The sequence below is a fragment of the Aquarana catesbeiana genome, linkage group LG01, assembly GCF_042186555.1.
Source record: "Aquarana catesbeiana isolate 2022-GZ linkage group LG01, ASM4218655v1, whole genome shotgun sequence".
Taxonomy (NCBI): Eukaryota; Metazoa; Chordata; class Amphibia; order Anura; family Ranidae; genus Aquarana; species Aquarana catesbeiana.
Genome location: NC_133324.1, coordinates 196,160,948 through 196,180,694, shown reverse-complemented (window position 1 = coordinate 196,180,694; position 19,747 = coordinate 196,160,948). Strand labels below are relative to the sequence as shown.

The 19,747-nt window shown below is 42.8% G+C and overlaps 1 protein-coding gene across 1 annotated transcript in view; it reads right to left on the bottom strand.

Annotated features, from left to right (window-relative positions):
• Window positions 1-5,094: 5,094 nt before the first annotated feature.
• COMMD10 (COMM domain containing 10) overlaps window positions 5,095-19,747 on the bottom strand; it is a 583,600-nt gene continuing 568,947 nt past the window's right edge. The window contains exons 6-7 of the mRNA XM_073624653.1: window positions 19,459-19,518; window positions 5,095-8,831 (exon numbers count right to left, since the gene is read on the bottom strand). Of these exons, the coding sequence (XP_073480754.1) occupies window positions 8,793-8,831; window positions 19,459-19,518 (99 nt within the window). The 3' untranslated portion in view covers window positions 5,095-8,792. The remainder of the gene's footprint in view (window positions 8,832-19,458; window positions 19,519-19,747) is intronic.

The window sequence follows — 19,747 nt, the reverse complement described above, 5'->3', positions numbered from 1 at the left end:
GTTCCGATCGGAAATTCCGATCATCTGTACCAGTTCCGACGCGCAAAATTCCTACGCATGCTCAGAAACAATTCGACGCATGCCTCGGAAGCATTGAACTTCATTTTCTCAGTTCGTCGTAGTGTTGTACGTCACCGCATTCTTGATGGTCGAAAGTTCAGAGAACTTTTGTGTGACCGTGTGTATGAAAGCCAAGCTTGAGCGGAATTCCGTCGGAAAAACCATCCAAGTTTTTTCCAACGGAAATTCCGCTCATGTGTACGGGGCATAAGTGAAAAAAAAATAAAAGGAAAAATACAAAAATGGACTGGCCATTTGAGTTTAAGTGGAGTGTAGGTCCTGGCAGCAAATAGGTTAAAGATCAACTGTAATAAATGGTTTAACCTAAAGTCCCTGAAGACGACACATGGACACGATTTGAGATTAGAAAAAAGGAGATTAAACCATAGATTGAGGAACGTTTTCTTTAGAGCAGTAAAAATGTGGAACTCCCTCCCCGGGAAGTGGTACTAGCTGAGTGTGTAGGCAACTTAAAAACTTTTTCAGAAAGCAGAATATACAGGGCTATGGGAGTAAAAGAAAATAAAAATCACAAACACACAGGTTGAGCTGGATGGACTTATGTCTTTTTTCCAATCTTATAAGCTATGTATTTGTATTTTTTGCACGCCAAGCTGACAAACATGGCACATGCATGGTGCACAGTTGTAACTATCAGGAAGCTGGTTCGGAGCAATGATTTTCAGCCAATGCTGGAACAAGTGGATTTACACATGAAGTGGCTGAAACTGTCGGGAGGGGATCAGTTGCACTGAGATGCAAAGCAATAAACATGAAAAAGTCAAAACGGTATTTTAACCCCTTTATGACAGCTATAGAGGAAGAAAGTCTTCTCCGGCATTGTCTGATGGCATGGCAGTATCATTACATGTATTGACTCACATTGTCCATTATACTCAAGTTTTTCAGGCACTAATTGATGACATAAGCATGGCATATGTATGACCATGCGGATATCCACCATTTAAAGCCCGGCCTTTGCACATGTGGCAGGACAGCACTTGATTGAGCCTCTGACGCAGCCGGCGGTGACTGGCAAAACCAGTCAGGGCTTGCCACAGTCCTATCCTCTTGACCCTATTGACCATGTGACAGCACCCACTTGTCAGTGCTTTTGAATGCACCCTGCAACGGAATACTGATTGCTGCACCATTAAGGAGTTGGCCACATTTCTGGATCTGATAACCTTACACCCCAAGAACTTGGGAACTACGCAACCTTGGGATTACAAATGTTCCCTAGAGGAACAGAACTATCAGTTTGCTTTTTACAGCCATATGCCCCGTACACACGGTCGGATTTTCCGACGGAAAATGTGTGATAGGACCTTGTTGTCGGAAATTCCGACCGTGTGTAGGCTCCATCACACATTTTCCATCGGATTTTCCGACACACAAAGTTTGAGAGCAGGCTATAAAATTTTCCGTCAACAAAATCTGTTGTCGGAATTTCCGATCGTGTGTACACAAATCCGACGCACAAAGTGCCACGCATGCTCAGAATAAATAAAGAGATGAAAGCTATTGGCTACTGCCCCGTTTATAGTCCAGACGTACGTGTTTTACATCACCGCGTTCAGAATGATCGGATTTTCCGACAACTTTGTGTGACCGTGTGTATGCAAGACAAGTTTGAGCCAACATCCGTAGGAAAAAATCCTAGGATTTTGTTGTCGGAATGTCCGATCAATGTCCGACCGTGTGTACGGGGCAATATGCTACAATGCGAGGGAGACCATACAGGAGTGGATATGCCACTGAGTGTCTTTAGTGGCTCTACATTGTGTGTACACAACCATCCTGTTTGACATACCTCCTCTAGATCACTGGAAAAGTTTTCCCCTTCTTGGGTTGCCCAAACACCATCATGTCAGAAACCATGAATCAGACCGAGACAGAAGTACAGTTAAATCACACTTGTTTAATAATAAAAGTAAATAGAACAAACATAGTCAAAACATAGCCAAAGTTTGGTAACCGGAATGGATAGTCAGACAAGCCAGAAAGTCAGGAAGCCAGGAATCAGCGTAGTGGAACAGCAAGCAGGATCTGGAGCCAGAAGGAATGTTAGTCAAGCAAGTCTTTAACGGGAGTGCAGGAGAAAGTCTCTGTGATGTTGACCAAGGCGAAGGAAGAGATCAACTGGGCTGGACGGCTTAAGTAAGCAGGACTGACAAGCAGGATATCATCAACAGAGTCACTGTGGAGAGATAGGAGCTGGCAATTAGCTGACAGCTGAGTGGCCAGCTCAGAGAAGGAAGGGCTGAGCCCAGCCCTGACACATCAGGACATTGTCAGCACAATTTGTGTATATGTGGCCAGCAACCCTTATCACTATTGGATCCAACTATGCAGCAGACTGACATTGGGGATATACACATTTTACTCCATTACTCCATGAGCGTTGACAGTTTATATATCCTGGCCTCCATAGGTGCACAAGCTATTCATTCTTAAGAGGTTTTGTGGACTGAAGGGTATAACCATCAAAACTAGATTTATTATTGCACAATTGCCAAATGCTGCTGTTATCTTGGTCTTATTCATGGGTCTGCAAGAGGTGGACTTGGCTTGTTTTTATTAGTGTTTGTTTGTGTCTGTTCGTCATTGTTTTAAACATACATTTGTGGTTTATCTAATAAAATTGTTTGTGATCTTTGATACACGCAGTGCGCTATTTCTAATTTTATGCTTTTAAGCTGGTTGAGCCGAGACAGTTTTTTTATTCTCAGTTCTAATTGTCTGAGGACAAGGCTAAGAGACACAACTATGCACGAAAACATAGGCACAGAACAATTAACAGCAGGTGCTCTGGACTGAGGAGTCAAAATTTGAAATATTTGGCTGTAGCAAAAATCAGTTTGTTCACAAAAAGGCTGGAGAGCGGTACAATAATCAGTGCCTGCGGGCACATTTGGGGCTGCATTTCTGCAAATGGAGTTGGACATTTAGTCAGGTTAAAGGTGTCCTCAATGGTGAGCAATACAGGCAGATATTTATCCATCGTACAATATCATCAAGGAAGGTGTGTGATTGGCCCCAACTTTATTCTGCAGCAAGACAACCCCAAACATGCAGTCAATGTCATTAAGAACTATCTTCAGTGTAAAGAAGAACAAGGAGTCCTGGAAGTGATGGTTTGGCTCCCACAGAATCCTGATCTTAACATTGAGTCTGTGTGGTATTAAATGAAGAGACAGATGGATTTGAGGCAGCCTGCATCCACAGAAGATCTGTGGTTAGTTCTCCAAGATGTTTGGAACAACCTACCTGCTGAGTTCCTTCTAAAACTGTGTGTAATGCCGCGTACACACGAGCGGACTTTGCGGCAGACTTTGTCCTGCGGACTTTTCAATGGACTTTACGACGGACTTTCCGAATGAACGGACTTGCCTACACACGATCAACCAAAGTCCGACGGATTCGTACGTGATGACATACGACCGGACTAAAACAAGGAAGTTCATAGCCAGTAGCCAATAGCTGCCCTAGTGTCGGTTTTTGTCTGTCTGACTAGCATACAGACGAGCGGACTTTTCGACCGGACTCGAGTCCGTCGAAAAGATTTGAAACATGTTGTTTCATTTCTAGATCCGTCAAACTTTTGGGGAAAAAAAGTCAGCTGGAGCCCAAGTATGCCGTAAAGTCCGGTTATGTGTATGCGGCATTAATGTACCTAGAGAAATTGAATAATTGATGCTGTTTTCAGAGTAAAGGGTGGTCCCACCAAATATTGATTTGATTTGAATTTCTCTTCTGTTCCTTTACTTTCCATTTTGTTGATTGATAAAAAATAAACTATTAACACTTCTATTTCTGAAAACATTCCTAATTTTCAGCATTTTTTCACACTTGCTTAAGACTTTTTCACCGTATTGTATACGCGCTAGAAGGGTCTTAACACCCTTGTTCTGGGAAGCGCTCTATCAATGCCCCAAAAACTATGACCAAGCTGTGATGGACAACAGGCAACTACTGACAATCAGGTAGCTGGTATAAGAGGCTCTCAATGACATCAGCACTGTGCAGCCAATTATAGTGCTAGATTATCAGGAGCCCCTCCTACCAGCCCCTGGTGTCACAGCCACATTTAAAACAAGGGGTTAACTATGCTAATACATTTGAGTTGTTTATTATACAAAGTGCTTTAGCAAACAATGTTATCTAGTTAATGTTTACATCTACTTTATTTGGGGTACCCTTACAATAAAAAAAGCTAATTCTGTAAGTATAACATGTAGGGGAATATAATTCATTTTGGCAAGGCATTGTCTCCTATTGCCTTTCTGTGATGTCAGCTCTGCAGTGTAATATTTTTATTGTCTACATAGCAGTTAGTCATTGTATCCTTCCAATGAGCTGAACCAATGTGTGAAATATTAATCTGTGCCGGAGGATAATGAGATTCCAAAAAAGGAGAATAAAATAAATAAGTGATACATAAATATTTTAACCGCCACAGTTAACCCTATGTGCTAAACCAACACAAATAACAACTATATAAATGAAATGCAAACTACACTGCTACTTCATATAAAATAATCTTAAAAATGAATGGATCTTTATAACGAGTACCACAAATATTTGTGTTATGAAAAACACAAATTCTATACAAAAAGTCCCAATATAACAGTGTACACAATATAAAGTGCTTGTGCAAACATATAAGGTGCATCACTTCAAAGTGCTTCAGGTGTCCCCACATGGGCTGACACTCACCAGAAGATGTGGACCTACTATTTCTAGATAGGTCACATTGTGCTTCTGGGATAGCTCTCTTGTCTTATTTTCATATCACAAATATTTATAGTGCACGTAATAAAGATTAATTCTTTTTTAAAGTTTATTATGAAGTAGCAGTGCGGTTTTCATTCATTTATACAGCTGAACAGGCTGTTGTCCATTTGCATTGCTTGAGCCAGAAGCCCACAGCCTTCCTCCGTAAACTCTCACGCCCCAATGGCTTCTAATACATTTGTTCTTGCACTTTTCCTGTAGTTCAGATTTCTGCAAAGGAAAACATTCACACAAAGCTTGGTATTCCACTGTCATTTTATTTCACAACATAAGTCTTGAGGGGAAATCATTGGAAATGTGATATTAATGTTCCTGCGAACTGAGCAACATGTAAAGTACTGTAAATCCATTGATATTTACCATTTTTGTCAAAAAAAACAGGGTATTTATGCAAGTCCATTACAAATACCCAAGCAGTCCATGACTAGAGAATGATTATGAAAGAAGAGATACAGTAAGAATGTTTTCCTATGTTTTGTATACAAGGGTTCAAAACTCTGACAGATTTTTTTTTGTTGCCTGCATTGTCAGCACGTTCTATATTGGTGACAATATGAAAAAAGACTTATTATACAGCTCTTAGTATAAGGGCTTGTGTCAAGGGGCTTTACATTTTTATGTTGATTGTATCAGTATGGGATGCTGCTAAGATTATTCAGAAGTCAATGACAGGTGAATATGACTTGCAGCTAACCTTTTTTTAAGCTACATTGACCTGCTACAAGTGGGTTTTGCACCCCATAGACATACAGATTGGATTTTAACACATTGATGATTTTCAAACTTAGGTTTAACGTAGTATCAGTAGCCTTAACAAAAAAAAAGAAAGAAGAAAGCATGGAATTTGAGATTGAGGACCTATGCTTTAGAAGATGCTAGTTACCTGGCAATTATGTTGACCTTAAAGTTTTAATAAACTCCACTAAAAAATATCCAAATGTTGTAGGGGTATAACTTCAGTTGTGTATTGCTGTTTCCCCATTTCCCAATATCTTCTGTCTAGTTGACAGGTGTCAGACAGAACAGGACATTATTGAAAATGCTCCCAGAGCAGACAGAGCAATAAAAGCCTTTTTTTTATAGGTATAATCTGCACACTTGTTACCAGATCAGTGACTCTGAAAGTACCCTGAGGACCTGCATAACATCTAAAAAAAAAGGCAATTTCAAAAGACAATCTGCAATGACAGCCTTGTTGTTTACTCAAGTCTATAATTATCTACTAATAAAGAGGGCCTGTGCTGTGGAAGTTGTGCCCAAAAAAAGACAAGCTGAGGACAAAGGACTAGTCCCAATATTGTTCCACTACAGTTGGTCATTAGTCATTTACCATTCCTTGCTCCCCACTGTGTCTCTGTGTGGAGGTGGTCATCTGTGTAAAAAAGCTGAGGTATTTACCAAGAAGCAACAGGAGAAGTTGGGAAAGAAAATATTCACAGAATAAATGAAGCTGAAGCAAAGGTCTATTTACATTAGAGGTCTTCAGGTACTACATCCTCTCCAGCAATGAGAAGAATGAGCAGCAGAGTAGTGACATCACTAAACGGCAACTCAAGTCTGGTGAGAATAACAGTCACAGTGACTTAAATAATTTTACACTGCAGATATTCAGATATGCAGATAAGTCTACAGAACCAAAATGCCTAGACAGACTCATATACCGGGAAGTTCACGGCTATTTTTCCAGGAGGAATTTAAGACAAAAAAGGTACGATTTGCAGGGCACTGTTTAGGCACAATTAATATTTCCAAAGGTTCCCTATAAGATATCAGTTCCCTGCTTTCCAAGTTCAGCTCCATTTTTAAAATGAAATCATTACATAGACACAGGGGTTGATTTATTAAACTGGAGAGTTCAAAAGCTGGTGCAGTTGTGCATGGTAGCCAATCAGCTTTTAACTTCAGGTTGTTCAATTAAGCTTTAACAATAAAACCTGTTTCTATGCAGAACTGCACCAGATTGTGCACCTTCCAGTTTTAGTAAATCAACCCCTTTGCAGTGAATAAAAAAAAGTCAGTTGAGACAAAGTTTACTCAGACAGTTGGTTGCCAAAAAATAATTGTCAACTGTAGAGTACTGAAGTCCGAAAACAAGACTACGAGATCCCAATGGAACAAAGGATATACCACACCTTAACCAAACCTTAAGCCACGTACAAACGATCGGATTTTCCGCAGACAAAACCTCAGACTTTTGTCCTAAGGTGTGTGCCTGGATTTTGTCTTGCATACAAACGGCAAGGAATTGTCGGCCAACAAACATGAACGTACCGATGTACTACGTGAGTTTTCAGCTCTTTAATGCCACCCTTTGGGCTCCTTCTGCTAATTTTGTGTTATTAGAAGTTTGGTGAGTGCTGATTTGCGCTTTTCATTTAGCACTTTTCAGTTCACGCCTTTCATTTTGTGCTTTTCAGTTCGTTTCTGAACGGCCGTTCGTCAACCAGACATGATGCGGAATTGGAGGAGATTACGTGTTATTTAATATTGGCCTTGGAGTTATTGCTTTGACTCAAGTCCCATCCAGGAACAGGAGGAGGAGGAGTTCTTGGACCAAAAATTGGTTGCTTTATTAATCGTGACCAATTATGTCATATGCCTTTGCTGCGGGAGCTCCAGGAGAATAATCCAGATGTTTTTTCAGAATTATCTCCGGTTGACGGACCCCTGCTTTCACCAACACTTGGCATTGTTGATTCCCTATATTAAGAAGGCTTTTATTTTTTGGTTGAATAATAACGATTTGATTTGTTCTATTTTCTATATTTTTGGATAAGTTAAGTTCTATTGGCAGATAACATGTCTAATTTTATTTGTTTTCTTTTTTTAATGCACAATAAAAAAATTGTGGAGAATAATACTTGGCTATGTGTTTAAATGACAGTTTGGGAGTAGGTGGTTACATTTAAAAAAATACAATGTAAAATTAACACCAACATAGTTGTATCTTTGAACTTAAAAACTACGGAATAATGGTGTTGTGGTAACTTGGCCGAAAAAAAAAAAAAGAAGCATACTAATAGTATTCTTGATATCACTAGAAAAAAAAGCCTTTGAAAATTAGTTTGCAATAACTCCATCAGTATCACCAGCAAAGCAGCTTCATTATTATCCCATTAAAGAAGAAGAGAATGGGCGCTGCATTTCGAGATTTCATCATTTTCCACGTCACGAATGTTAATTCTCCATTACAAAAGCTAGTTTACAAGACCGACCACTTCTGGCTCATCCTTGCTTCCGAGCATGCGTGTTTGTACTTTGGACTTTTCTCCGACGGACTTGTGTACACACGCTTGGAAAATCCGACAACAGATATTTGTCCGCGAAAAATTTTAAAACCTGCTATCCAACATTTGTCTGTGGAAAATCCGACAACAATTGTCCGATGGAACATACACATGGGCGTATTTTCCACCAACAGCCTTTCATCACACATTTCCCGTCGGAAAATCCGATCGTGTGTACGAGGCTTAAGAGATCAATTTCGGTAATGAACACTATTTGCACATTGTATTATCTTCTTGTCCTTTCTTACCATATCACATTTTCCAAAAAGGTGAAGTGAAATGTTATAAAATACATGCGGTGCCAAATTATTCTATTTGTAAGCTTTAGATTGGATATAGATACATTTATTCATTAGTCATGCTATATTTTACTGGGAGAATGGAAAGATCATTACTGTCTTATGTTTTATTAAGAGAATTCATAATATAGCTTGTATTCACAGGATCCAACAAGAAAGTAAATTAGACTCTCGGCATCCTTCACAATGATCTCCCTCAGCTAATGTTGCTAGTCTAAGAGGAGATAAGCCATATAATTTTACAGGAAGCAGCCCATTGATTCCTTTAACAAACACAGCTTGGTAATCTATCTTCTATACAAAATAATGAGGTGGCAGGAGTGCAGTGGAAGAACCCGTCTTTAAGACATCACGTAAGGGAATCCAGCTGTGCTTGGATAGTCTCAAGCTATTAAAGAAGGAGAAAAAGAGATTTCATGAAGGATTATTTACACACACACAAAAACCATAACAGTATTGAAGCTACACATATTAAATTTACTTACGTAAAAAGTTATTAACAAAAGTAGCAGAATCTCAGAATATCTATTTCATAAAAAGCCATTTAATTTAAAAGTGTTAATGAATATTCAAGATTTCAGAGAACCGAACACCTGTTTTTATAATGGCAAATTACGATTTCTCATTTGGCACTATAGTAAAGGCTGTGCTGCAGTGGGGAAAAAAATTCAGCTTTGATTGTGCTTAATCTTCTGTGCACAGCTAGGTAAATTAAGGCTCTTTTTAAAAGATGGAAATTAAACGCACAATCTACGAACATCATTTTCATGGACCACAACAGCCTGATTTAAAGCAATACATGCTGGATGTTGGTGAATAGAGTAGCATTTATTTTGTTGGCTGTTATTTTTTACCATTAACCAAAAAAATCCATTACTTTGGAAGTGTATTATTTCCTTTGATTACTGAAATGACTCAGAAATGTTTTATGTGCTCGGAAGCATGGGTCATACTTAGAATTTTGTGGTGTGCCTTAGGTAAGTCATAGGAGCATACACAGTTACTTTTTGTCTATATCTTTTGTTACTTGGCATGGTTAAGTTCACCACAAGTTTGCATAAATACATGTTTGACACATTAAATATAATGTTTAGCAACAGCATACTTTTTAATTCATCCTCAAACATCACACTGATGCAATGCGAATCTGATGCACAGTGCGCTTTCTGTTGAGACAGGTGCGATTCTAATGTGATTTCTGGGAGGATTTGGACTAGCTGGAGATAAAATTTGCAGCGAACCCTCACTAAACTCGCGCAGGACACTTTTTTTGACCGGATAAAATTTGCACCGCATATATGTGAACAGCCTTCATTGGAAATAATGCTTTTTTAGATGACATTTAAATCTCTGCTTTTCAGATCATATCTGATCTGCATAGAATTTGCATAAGTGTGAACTGGCACTCCAATGGAATTCGGTCAGTTTCCACCAGTTTACAGCACCTGCTGCTTGTATATATTAGAAGGCTGGCAAGCTGCCAAGTTTCTGCTTCCAGAGACAATAAGGGGAGAGAAGTTATGATTTCAGTGCCTCTCTTCTGAAGTTTGAGGTCCCGTTTACATCTGGGAATTCTATAATCCCCAGCAGAATTGCGCAATTCTGGAACGCAGTAAAATCGCACCAAATCCCTCAATGCGTGTTTGGGTGGCATTATTATTAACAGCACCCGAAACGTGCAAAAGAAACAGGCATTTGGCTGCGCAACAAAATGAGCACAATATGCTCAAAACCATGCTTTCCATAAACGTGGCAAAAGGAGTATTAGAATGAATAATGCTACTAAAAAAATGTGGCATTTAAAAATGCGCTAAAAACACAACATTCTGCAGTTTCTAAATGTGAATGGGGCCTGAAGATTAAAGTGGAACCAAAGGCAAAACCTTTTTTTTTCAGTTTCAATAGAGTAACAGAGGGTTATAACCATTGTTAGTTTTTTTTTCTGTGAGTTCCACTGAAGAGATTATCTTTCACTTCCTGTCCCATAGCCAAAACAGGGAGTTAGAAGAAATCTCTCCAAAGTGGTCACCAAAACTAGTGCCCTCATTGGAAGAGTTCCCTCTATTCCTTATCTTGAGACAATCCAAAATGTGGGATTTTCTTCCATTTTCATTCTCAGTTATTATTTATTTATGTATTATTTATTATAGGTACTTGTATAGCACTGTCAAATTTACGCAGCACTTTAGATATATCTTACACATTCACATCAGCCCCTGCCCTCAAGGAATTTACAATCTAAGGTCCCTAAATTACATTCATGCATACACATACTAGGGTCAATTTAGACAGGAGCCAATAAACCTACCAGCATGTCTTTGGAGTGTGGGAGGAAACCGGAGTACCCAGAGGAAACCCACGTAGGCACATGGAGAACATGTAAACTCCATGCAGGTGATGCCATGATTGGGATTTCGAACCCACGACTCGAGTGCTGCCAGGTGGAAGTACTAACTATTTAGCCACTTTATAACAGTAAACAGTAGAAATAGAGAGGGTGAATTGCCCTAAGGCTAGGTTTACACTGTTCTGTTTTCTGCATGCTGTGTTTGCTGTACCTGCAGAAAATAACAAGTAAACATTCCCTGCACCTTTTCAAAAATCACAGCTGAAACAGCATGTGATTTCATGCATCCAAAAATTCACTGCATTTTCCAATGTATGGGGATGCCATTAAGAATTAATGGCACCCCCTCGTGTCAGAAAAAATAGCAGCGCGTTTGGCTGCAGGTGTGATTTACACGCTGTCCCACAACAACAACATGTGAAGCTAGCCTAACAGGGTGTGCTCAGATCCTATTCCGAATGCACCAGTTATCACACCAGGTAGCGGTCACTGTACTGGGCCAATTATAGGCAGCCAAGGAATTCCCTGCCCTGCAGCTGCATGCATACAAACACATTGTATATATACAGTACCTCAGCTGTAGACAATTGGCCCAATACAGGTGACAGCTTTCTGGCAGGTTCACTCAGATGGGTTCAGACTAGAATCCAAACACACCTGAGCTCATCACTAATCCCTACCAGGGACGCAGACAACAAATAAAACTTGACAGGGGGTTCTCATTCCAAAACTAAACTGTTTTGCCTTTAGTTATACCTTAATATCCCCACAATTCCCATGGTGCCTTAAAAAAGTATTCATACCCCTTTTCCCACATTTTAGCATGTTACAACCAAAAACGTAAATGCATTTTATTGGGATTTTATGTGATAGACCAACACAAAGTAGCACATAGTTGTGAAATGGAAGGAAAATGATAAATGGTTTTCAAACGTTTTTACAAATAAACATCTGAAAAGTGTGGGGTGCATTTGTATTCAGCCCTCTTTACTCTGAAACCCCTAACTAAAATCTAGTGGAACTAATTGCCTTCAGAAGTCACCTAATTAGTAAATAGAGTCCACCTGTGTGTAATTTAATCTCAGTATAAATACAGCTGTTCTGTGAAGCCTTCAGAGGTTTGTTAAAGAACCTTAGTGAACAAACAGCATCATGAAGGCCAAGGAACACACCAGACAGATCAGGGATATAGTTGTGGAGAAGTTTAAAGCAGGGTTAGGTTATAAAGAAATATCCCAAGCTTTGAATATCTCATTGAGCACTGTTCAATCCATTATCCGAACATGGAAAGGGTATGGCACAACTGCAAACCTACCAAGACATGGCCGTCCACCTAAACTGACAGGCCAGGCAAGAAGAGCATTAATCAGAGAAGCAGCCAAGAGGCCCATGGTAACTCTGGAGGAGCGGCAGAGATCCACAGCTCAGGTGGGAGAATCTGTCCACCAGTGGTGTATTTAGGTTTTGTGCTGCCCTAGGCCTGACTAAGCTCGCGCACCCCCCTAATTTAACTATGACCCACCCCTTCCTGTCAAGGCCACACCCCTTCCTTTTTAAGATCCGCCCTGTCATCTTCATGGGAGGACAGAGGGAAGCCACGGGAAGAGGACAAAGGGACGCCGCGGGAGGAGGACAGTGAGCGATACAGCATCTTTTCATTTGGGGGTAAGGGGATATGTGCTGGGTGCTTTGGGAGGTTCTTGCACTGAAGTCGTGTCCCTCCTCTGTGGCTCCTCCTCCTCCTGGCTGTGTACTGAGTGTGTGTGGCTGACAGTGGGGAGAGAGGTGTGGGCTGCTACTGAAAGCCCATCGACGCTTGTGGGACTCCGGGCGGCAGATGTCCTGGGTGCCCACGCTGGCGCATCCCTGTCTGGCCAGTTACCGAAACTCAGTGCCGTAACTTGTTTTGGGCTCTGGGACAGTGGTGTCACTAGGGTTGGCCTAGAGGATATCAGATTAGGTACTTCCTAATGGCTCAGTTCCTGGGAACAGTAATGTATAAAATGGCCAACAGGCTCTCTTACCAGATCCGGTGAAACTGCAACAGTGATTCCTCCGGCTGGACGTTCACTCACTCTGGGTTGCCCAGGCCAACTCTAGTCAGTAGTGTAGCATCTCTACCCTGGCAGTGGCTTCATCTTTCTCCCCCTCTGTTGGTGCGGGTACAGCATGGCTCTCTGGTGGTGCGGGTACAGCGTGGCTCTCTGGTGGTGCGTGTACAGCGTGGCTCTCTGGTGGTGCGGGTACAGCATGGCTCTGGGGTTGTGGGAACAACGTCTCTCTGGTGGTGCGGGAACAACGTGGCTCTCTCTCTGGTGGTGCGTGGCTCCCTCTCTGGTGGTGCGGGTACAGCGTGGCTCTCTGGTGGTGGCGGTACAGTGTGGCTCTGGTGGTGCAGGTACAGCGTGGCTCTGGTGGTGCAGGTACAGCGTGGCTTTCTGGTGGTGCAGGTACATCGTGGCTTTCTGGTGGTGCGGGTACAGCGTGGCTCTGGTGGTGCGGGTACAGCGTGGCTCTGGTGGTGCGGGTACAGCGTGGCTTTCTGGTGGTGCAGGTACAGAGTGGCTCTGGTGGTGCAGGTACAGTGTGGCTTTCTGGTGGTGCGGGTACAGTGTGGCTCTGGTGGTGCGGGTACAGCGTGGCTTTCTGGTGGTGCAGGTACAGCTTGGCTCTGGTGGTGCAGGTACAGCATGGCTCTGGTGGTGCGGGTACAGCATGGCTTTCTGGTGGTGCGGGTACAGCGTGGCTCTGGTGGTGCGGGTACAGCGTGGCTCTGGTGGTGCAGGTACAGCGTGGCTTTCTGGTGGTGCGGGTACAGCGTGGCTCTGGTGGTGCAGGTACAGCGTGGCTCTGGTGGTGCGGGTACAGCGTGGCTCTGGTGGTGCGGGTACAGAGTGGCTCCCTATCTGGCTTCCCCCAGCACAGTACTCTCTTTTTCTCCTCCTGTAACCCCCCCCCCCAGCAGAGTGCACTCATACTGGGGGCTGTAGCATGATGTCTGTGGACACACACAGGGCTGCCATTCTTCAGGGATTACTCTTCCCATGATGCCCCCCAGAGTCTTCTGATTGGCCCTCTGCTGTGGCCAATTATGGGGTGAGAAACAGCAGTCAGGAAGCTGGGCAGCGGCACAGGGAAACCAATTAGAGCCGCTCTCTCTCTCTTCGGCTGACAGAAAGAGGAGGGGGGGCGAGCGGGGGAGATACACAGACAACCCGCGTCTCTCCTCTCCCTGTCACAGCGCTGCTCAATTTACCAGAGAACTCCCCCGCTCCCCCCCCCTCCCCTTTCTGTCAGCTGAACAGAGAAGAGAGAAGAAAGAGAGAGAGCGGCTCTAATTGATTTTGCCGTGCCGCCGCCCAGCTTCCTCCCTGCTGTTTCCCTCCCCATGATTGGCCACATCAGAGAGAGAGAATCACAGCTTTACAGGGGCGGCTTGACAGCTCCTGATTTAACTGCTTCCTGGCCCCATCTGCAGCCGCTGCACTCCCAAGCTGTACTCTCTTGATGTGCCCTGCTGTGCGGGAGGAGAGTGGGTGCCGTTTTGGGGGGGGGAGGCGGCCCCCCACAAAGTGCCGCCCTAGGCCTGGGCCTTGTTGGCCTAGGCCAAAACACAGCACTGCTGTCCACAGGACAACTATTAGTCATGCACTCCACAAATCTGGCCTTTATGGAAGAGTGGCAAGAAGAAAGCCATAAGAAGTCCCTTTTGCTTGGAAAGTTTTACCTATCAAACTTTTCTCATTCCCTTGTTTTATTTGTATTGTGCCTTCTATGTTTATGATGGATTTTCCCCTCATATTGCACTAGCTCCTCTCAGGGGCTTTATTCGTCTTTGTACAATTGTTATATTTTTCAAATAAACATTTTAAAACCTAAAAAAAAAAAAAATAAAAAAAATAAAAAATGAATAAGCGCACCTGTAAACGCGTCTACCATTTGAACTGTCTGTAACACTTGGGATGCTTGTTCATTAAATATGAATTTTGATGGAAAGAAATCCCGTTTGCAGTTTGCGAGATGCCATGTGAGGGACACAGCAAACATGTGGAAGAAGATTTTCTGGTCAGATGAGACCAAAATTGAACTTTTTAGCCTAAAAGCAAAACGCTATGTGTGGCGGAAAACTAACACAACACATCACCCTGAACACACCATCCCGTGAAACATGGTGGTGGCAGCATCATGTTGTGGGGATGCTTTCCTTTAGCAGGGACAGGGAAGCTAGTCAGAGATAATGTGAAGATGGATGGAGCCAAATACAGGGCAATCTTAGAAGAAAACCTGTTCAGAGTCTGCAAAAGACTTGAGACTGGGGCGGAGGTTCACCTTCCAGCAGGACAACAACCTAAACATACAGCCAGAGCTGCAATGGAATGGTTTAGATCAAAGCATATTCATGTGTTAGAATGGCCCAGTCAAAGTCCAGACCTAAATCCAATTGAGAATCTGTGGCAAGACTTGAAAATGGCTGTTCACAGACGCTCTCCATCCAATCTGACAGAGCCTGAGCTTTTTTGCAAAGAAGAATGGAAATTAATGCCACTCTCTAGATGTGCAAAGCTGGTAGAGACATCACCAAAAAAACTTGCAGCTGTAATTGCAGCAAAAGGAGGTTCTACAAAGTATTGACTAAGGGGGGCTGGATATAAATGCACGCTACACTTTTCACATATTTATTTGTAAACCATTTATCATTTTCCTTCCACTTCACAATTATGTGCCACTTTGTGTTGGTCTATCACATAAAATCCCATTTACGTTTTTGGTTGTAACATGACAAAATTTGGAAAATTTCAAGGGGTATAAATACTTTTTCAAGGCAATGTATATCTAGAAAAGTCAGTGATGGCCTTTTATAAAGTGCTTTTAACATTTGTTTGGAAAATGTAAATACTTTAATGTCCATAGTTTTGGCACAAATGCACTTGAAAGCAAACCTATGCTTTGCCTGTTCAGGGCAATACAACAGGTTTGCTTTAACCCCCGACCCCTCCCCAACCAGTAAACAGCTTTCCTTCAATACCCCCATTACAGCACCCCCAGGGCAGAGGGCAATAGTTAGTGCCTCCAGGTATAGCTTAGCAAATGATAGTGTTGGGCCAAAGTCACACAGGGAGTCCATAGCTCTGTGTAAAGCCTGGTACACAAAGGCAGTTTTTTGTTCATTCAACCCAGTGGGCTGAACGAAAAAAAAACTAGGAGCTTGCTATGCTATGTGATGTTAGTACAGCAATCTCTCCCACTGAGCTATTGTGTTCCGACAGGGGGAACGCCCCCAGCTAGAACACACTGGCAGCGCCTGCAGCCATTAGCTGCTAGAACTGATCAGATGCCAATCGGCTGCTGGTTTTCCAGCATGCCCGTTTGACAGAAGCCAGACATGAACATATAGGCTGACTTGCTAAGAGGGCACATGGAAAAAGAAGGAATGGACAACACTGGTAGGGAACTGCAAAAGAGGAGGTCCTCGAAAACTCAGGTAAGTATAACCTCTTTTTTTATTTTAAGCCAAAAAAAACCCTTTAGTATAATTTTAACCACTTGAGATCCAGGAAGATGTAAATTGGTCTACGGGCAGCAAATTAATTACCATTTACAGACTACCCCCCGTCGTTTTACTTTGGCTGTTTGAACAGGAATATCGTTGTTATGGCAGCAGCTAGCTGCTATAACCCCAGTATCCTCTTCTTCAGCGGGCGGTCCGCTTTCAGATAAATTGGTCTCTGCGGCGGATTCACCGCAAGCTCACTTTTATCGGTGGCGAGGGGGGGCCCCCTCCCGCCACGCTCCGTTGCCCTCCGCCGCTTACTGGAGCCGTCGGTAGTGGTGGAGGAGATCAGATCCTGTGTACTCTGTGGTATGGAGCTGAGTGAGCGGCCCCCACCCGGCTCCATACCAATGCAGGGCGGAAGCAACGTCAAAATTTCACTCTGCCCATAGCTCTTAAAGCAATATTTTTTTTTTAAACGCCATTTTTTTTTTTTACTGTATTTTAGTGTAAATATGAGCTCTATCTAAGGTCTTTTTGACCTTGCTTTTTTTCTATTACAAGGGATGTTTACATCCCTTGTAATAGGAATAAAAGTGACACTATTTATTTAAAAAAAAAAGAACAGTGTAAAAATAAAAAATAAAAGGTAAAATAAATAAGAAAACATTTTTTTTTTTTTTTAACGCGCCCCGTCCAGTCCACTTCTTGCGTCCAGAAGTGAACGCATACGCGAGCAGCGCCCGCATATGAAAACGGTGTTGAAACCACACATGTAAGGTATTACCGCGATCGTTAGAGCGAGAGCAATAATTTTAGCCCTGGAACTCGTCTGTAACTCAAAACATGCAACCTGTAGAATTTTTTAAATGTCGCATATGGAGATTTTTAAGGGTAACAGTTTGTCGCCATTCTATGAGTGGGCGCAATTTTGAAGCGTGACATGTTGGGTATCAATTTACTCGGGGTAACATCATCTTTCACAATATAAAAAAAATTGGGCTAACTTTACTGCGGTCTTATTTTTTTATTCAAAAAAGTGTATTTTTTCCAAAAAAAGTGCGCTGCGCAAATACGGCATGACAGAAAGTATTGCAACGACCTCCATTTTATTCTCTAGGGTGTTATATATATAATGTTTGGAGATGCATGAACCGCAAGATCTGCTTGTATCGTGTCTTGGTCATGCAAGCAGAGAACACTGGCATATGGTGAATTGGGTCAGTGGACCAATATGACCGCAACTCACTTTTTTTTTTAACTATGCCCATGAGGGATAGGCCCAGGAAGGTCTTAAATTCAGAAACCGTAATAGGTTTCCAATCTCTGGCAAGGGCCAACTGGGTATTAGTGGCGATGAATTGACCAGCATACAAATTGCTTTGGTCCACAATAGATCTATAGAGATTTTCCTTGAAAAACAGCAAATAAAAATCAAGTGACGTAAAATCAACTGTTTCCACCTGAATTCGGGGTTGGCCAGTGAATGGGAGAAGTATGGGTGCTGCAGAAGTGGTGGGCTGCCAATTAGGATGGGCAAATGCAGCAGGAAGGGCACTATGGGCTCGACGGGCCTGTGTTTGTCTTCTTGGTGGCTGTGGGACTCTACTTGTGCTAGCCACCTCACCAGCTTGAACTGCACTTAGGGGACTCGCCACGTCACCAAGTTTTACTGTAGTGCTGGATGTACGACCAGGATGTACTAGGCCGCTGGTTCTTGCCAGTTCACCAGAAGGATGAGCAGCACTAGTACTGGCTCTCTGCTCCATACGAGAGCCCTGAGGTTCTTGCACCTCAACAACAGCAGAAGAACGGGGTCGGGTATGCCTGACCTTGGCAGGGACCACTACTCCGTCGACAGCGCTATCTGTCTGGGTGCCGCTGCTGTCTACAGGTTTGTATTCTGAGCCTGAATCTGACAGATGGGTGACTTCCTCTTCACTCTCATCTGTCATGCTCAGAAACGTGTAGGCCTCTTCACTAGTGTACCTTTGATTGGACATTTTGGCCTCTAAATTTACTGGTACACTAGTGAGACTCACAAAAAAAAAAGAGCACTTGACTATCAGTGACTGCTTTAAACGCTACCAAAAAAACTGTTAGCATTCGCAGGGTTCAGGCCTGACTCTGCGAACGCTGCAGCTATGTGGACGATCGGGGGGTGACAAATGTACCTATGTGTACTGGTGTTAGTGTAGTGTTGGTGCAACTTACTGTGAGATGTCCTCTTTCTGGAGAGGGGAGATGACATCACTTCCCCTGCCTGTGTTTACACTTATGCCGTGTACACACGAGCGGACTTTTCAGCATCAAAGGTCTGACACTCTTTCCGATGGACTTTCGGACGACTGGACTTGCCCACACACGAACGGACTAAAGTCCGTTCGAAAGTCCGCTAGTTTGAACGTGATGACGTATGAAGGGACTAGAATAAGGAAGTTCATAGCCAGTAGCCAATAGCTGCCCTTGCATTCTTTTTTGTCCGACGGACTAGCATACAGACGAACAGATTTTTCGACCGGACTTGAGTCCATCGGAAAGATTTGAAACATGTTCCAAATCTAAAGTCCGTCTGATTTTTGGCAGAAAAAGTCCACTGAAGGTCCGATGAAGCCCACACACGGTCGGATTGTCCAACGGATTTGTTCCGTCGGACCAGTCCGGTTGAAAAGTCAGCCCGTGTGTACGCGGCTTTACAGGCAGGGGAAGGATTTCATTCGGCAGAACCGATCACCAGGTCCAGGCCAGAAATCATTGGCCTGGGCCTGGAGACTGATCGGGTCTGAAGCGAATCCAATCACCGCTGCCCCCTAGGCGGCCACGCGCCCGACGTATAGCTACGATGCTTCACCCAGCCCAGCCAACCTGCCGCAGTGTAACTGCGGCGGCTGGTCCGCAACTGGTTAAAAACTCCAATTGCAGCTATTTTGTTGCTACAGTTCTTGGTTCAGTTCCTTTCTACTTTTACATTTTGGGTGGTCTTGTGTACCCTGGGTTGCCTGCTTGCAATGTTCTAGAGAACAATGAAGTCAATCGTCAATTTGTGTAGGTATTTGCTGAGGTAAATAAGGAGGTCTAGGAGTATCCCCCAGAAATAGATTGGGTAACTCTACAGAATTGTTAGGAGGACTTGCTATGATGACAACAATATTATAGGGAAAAGTAATCAGTACTCACCTTGTTATAAAACTCCAAGAGCTCCTTGTGGTTAAACTCAATAAAAACATTCTCCCGGTTCTGTAAGAAAAAGAAAATATATTTAAGAAGCAAAATAATGTGATTCTGCTTATTTTTCACATTGTACAGAAATAAAAGAACCCGCTGCCAAGCATACTGTAAAGCATCTGATTAATAAGATCAAAATTCATTGGTACCTCAAAATACATTTTAAGAAGAACAAAAGCATCTAGCCTTCATGTGAGTATACTTGGACCACAGCAAGTCAATATAACCCTTATTACTTCAA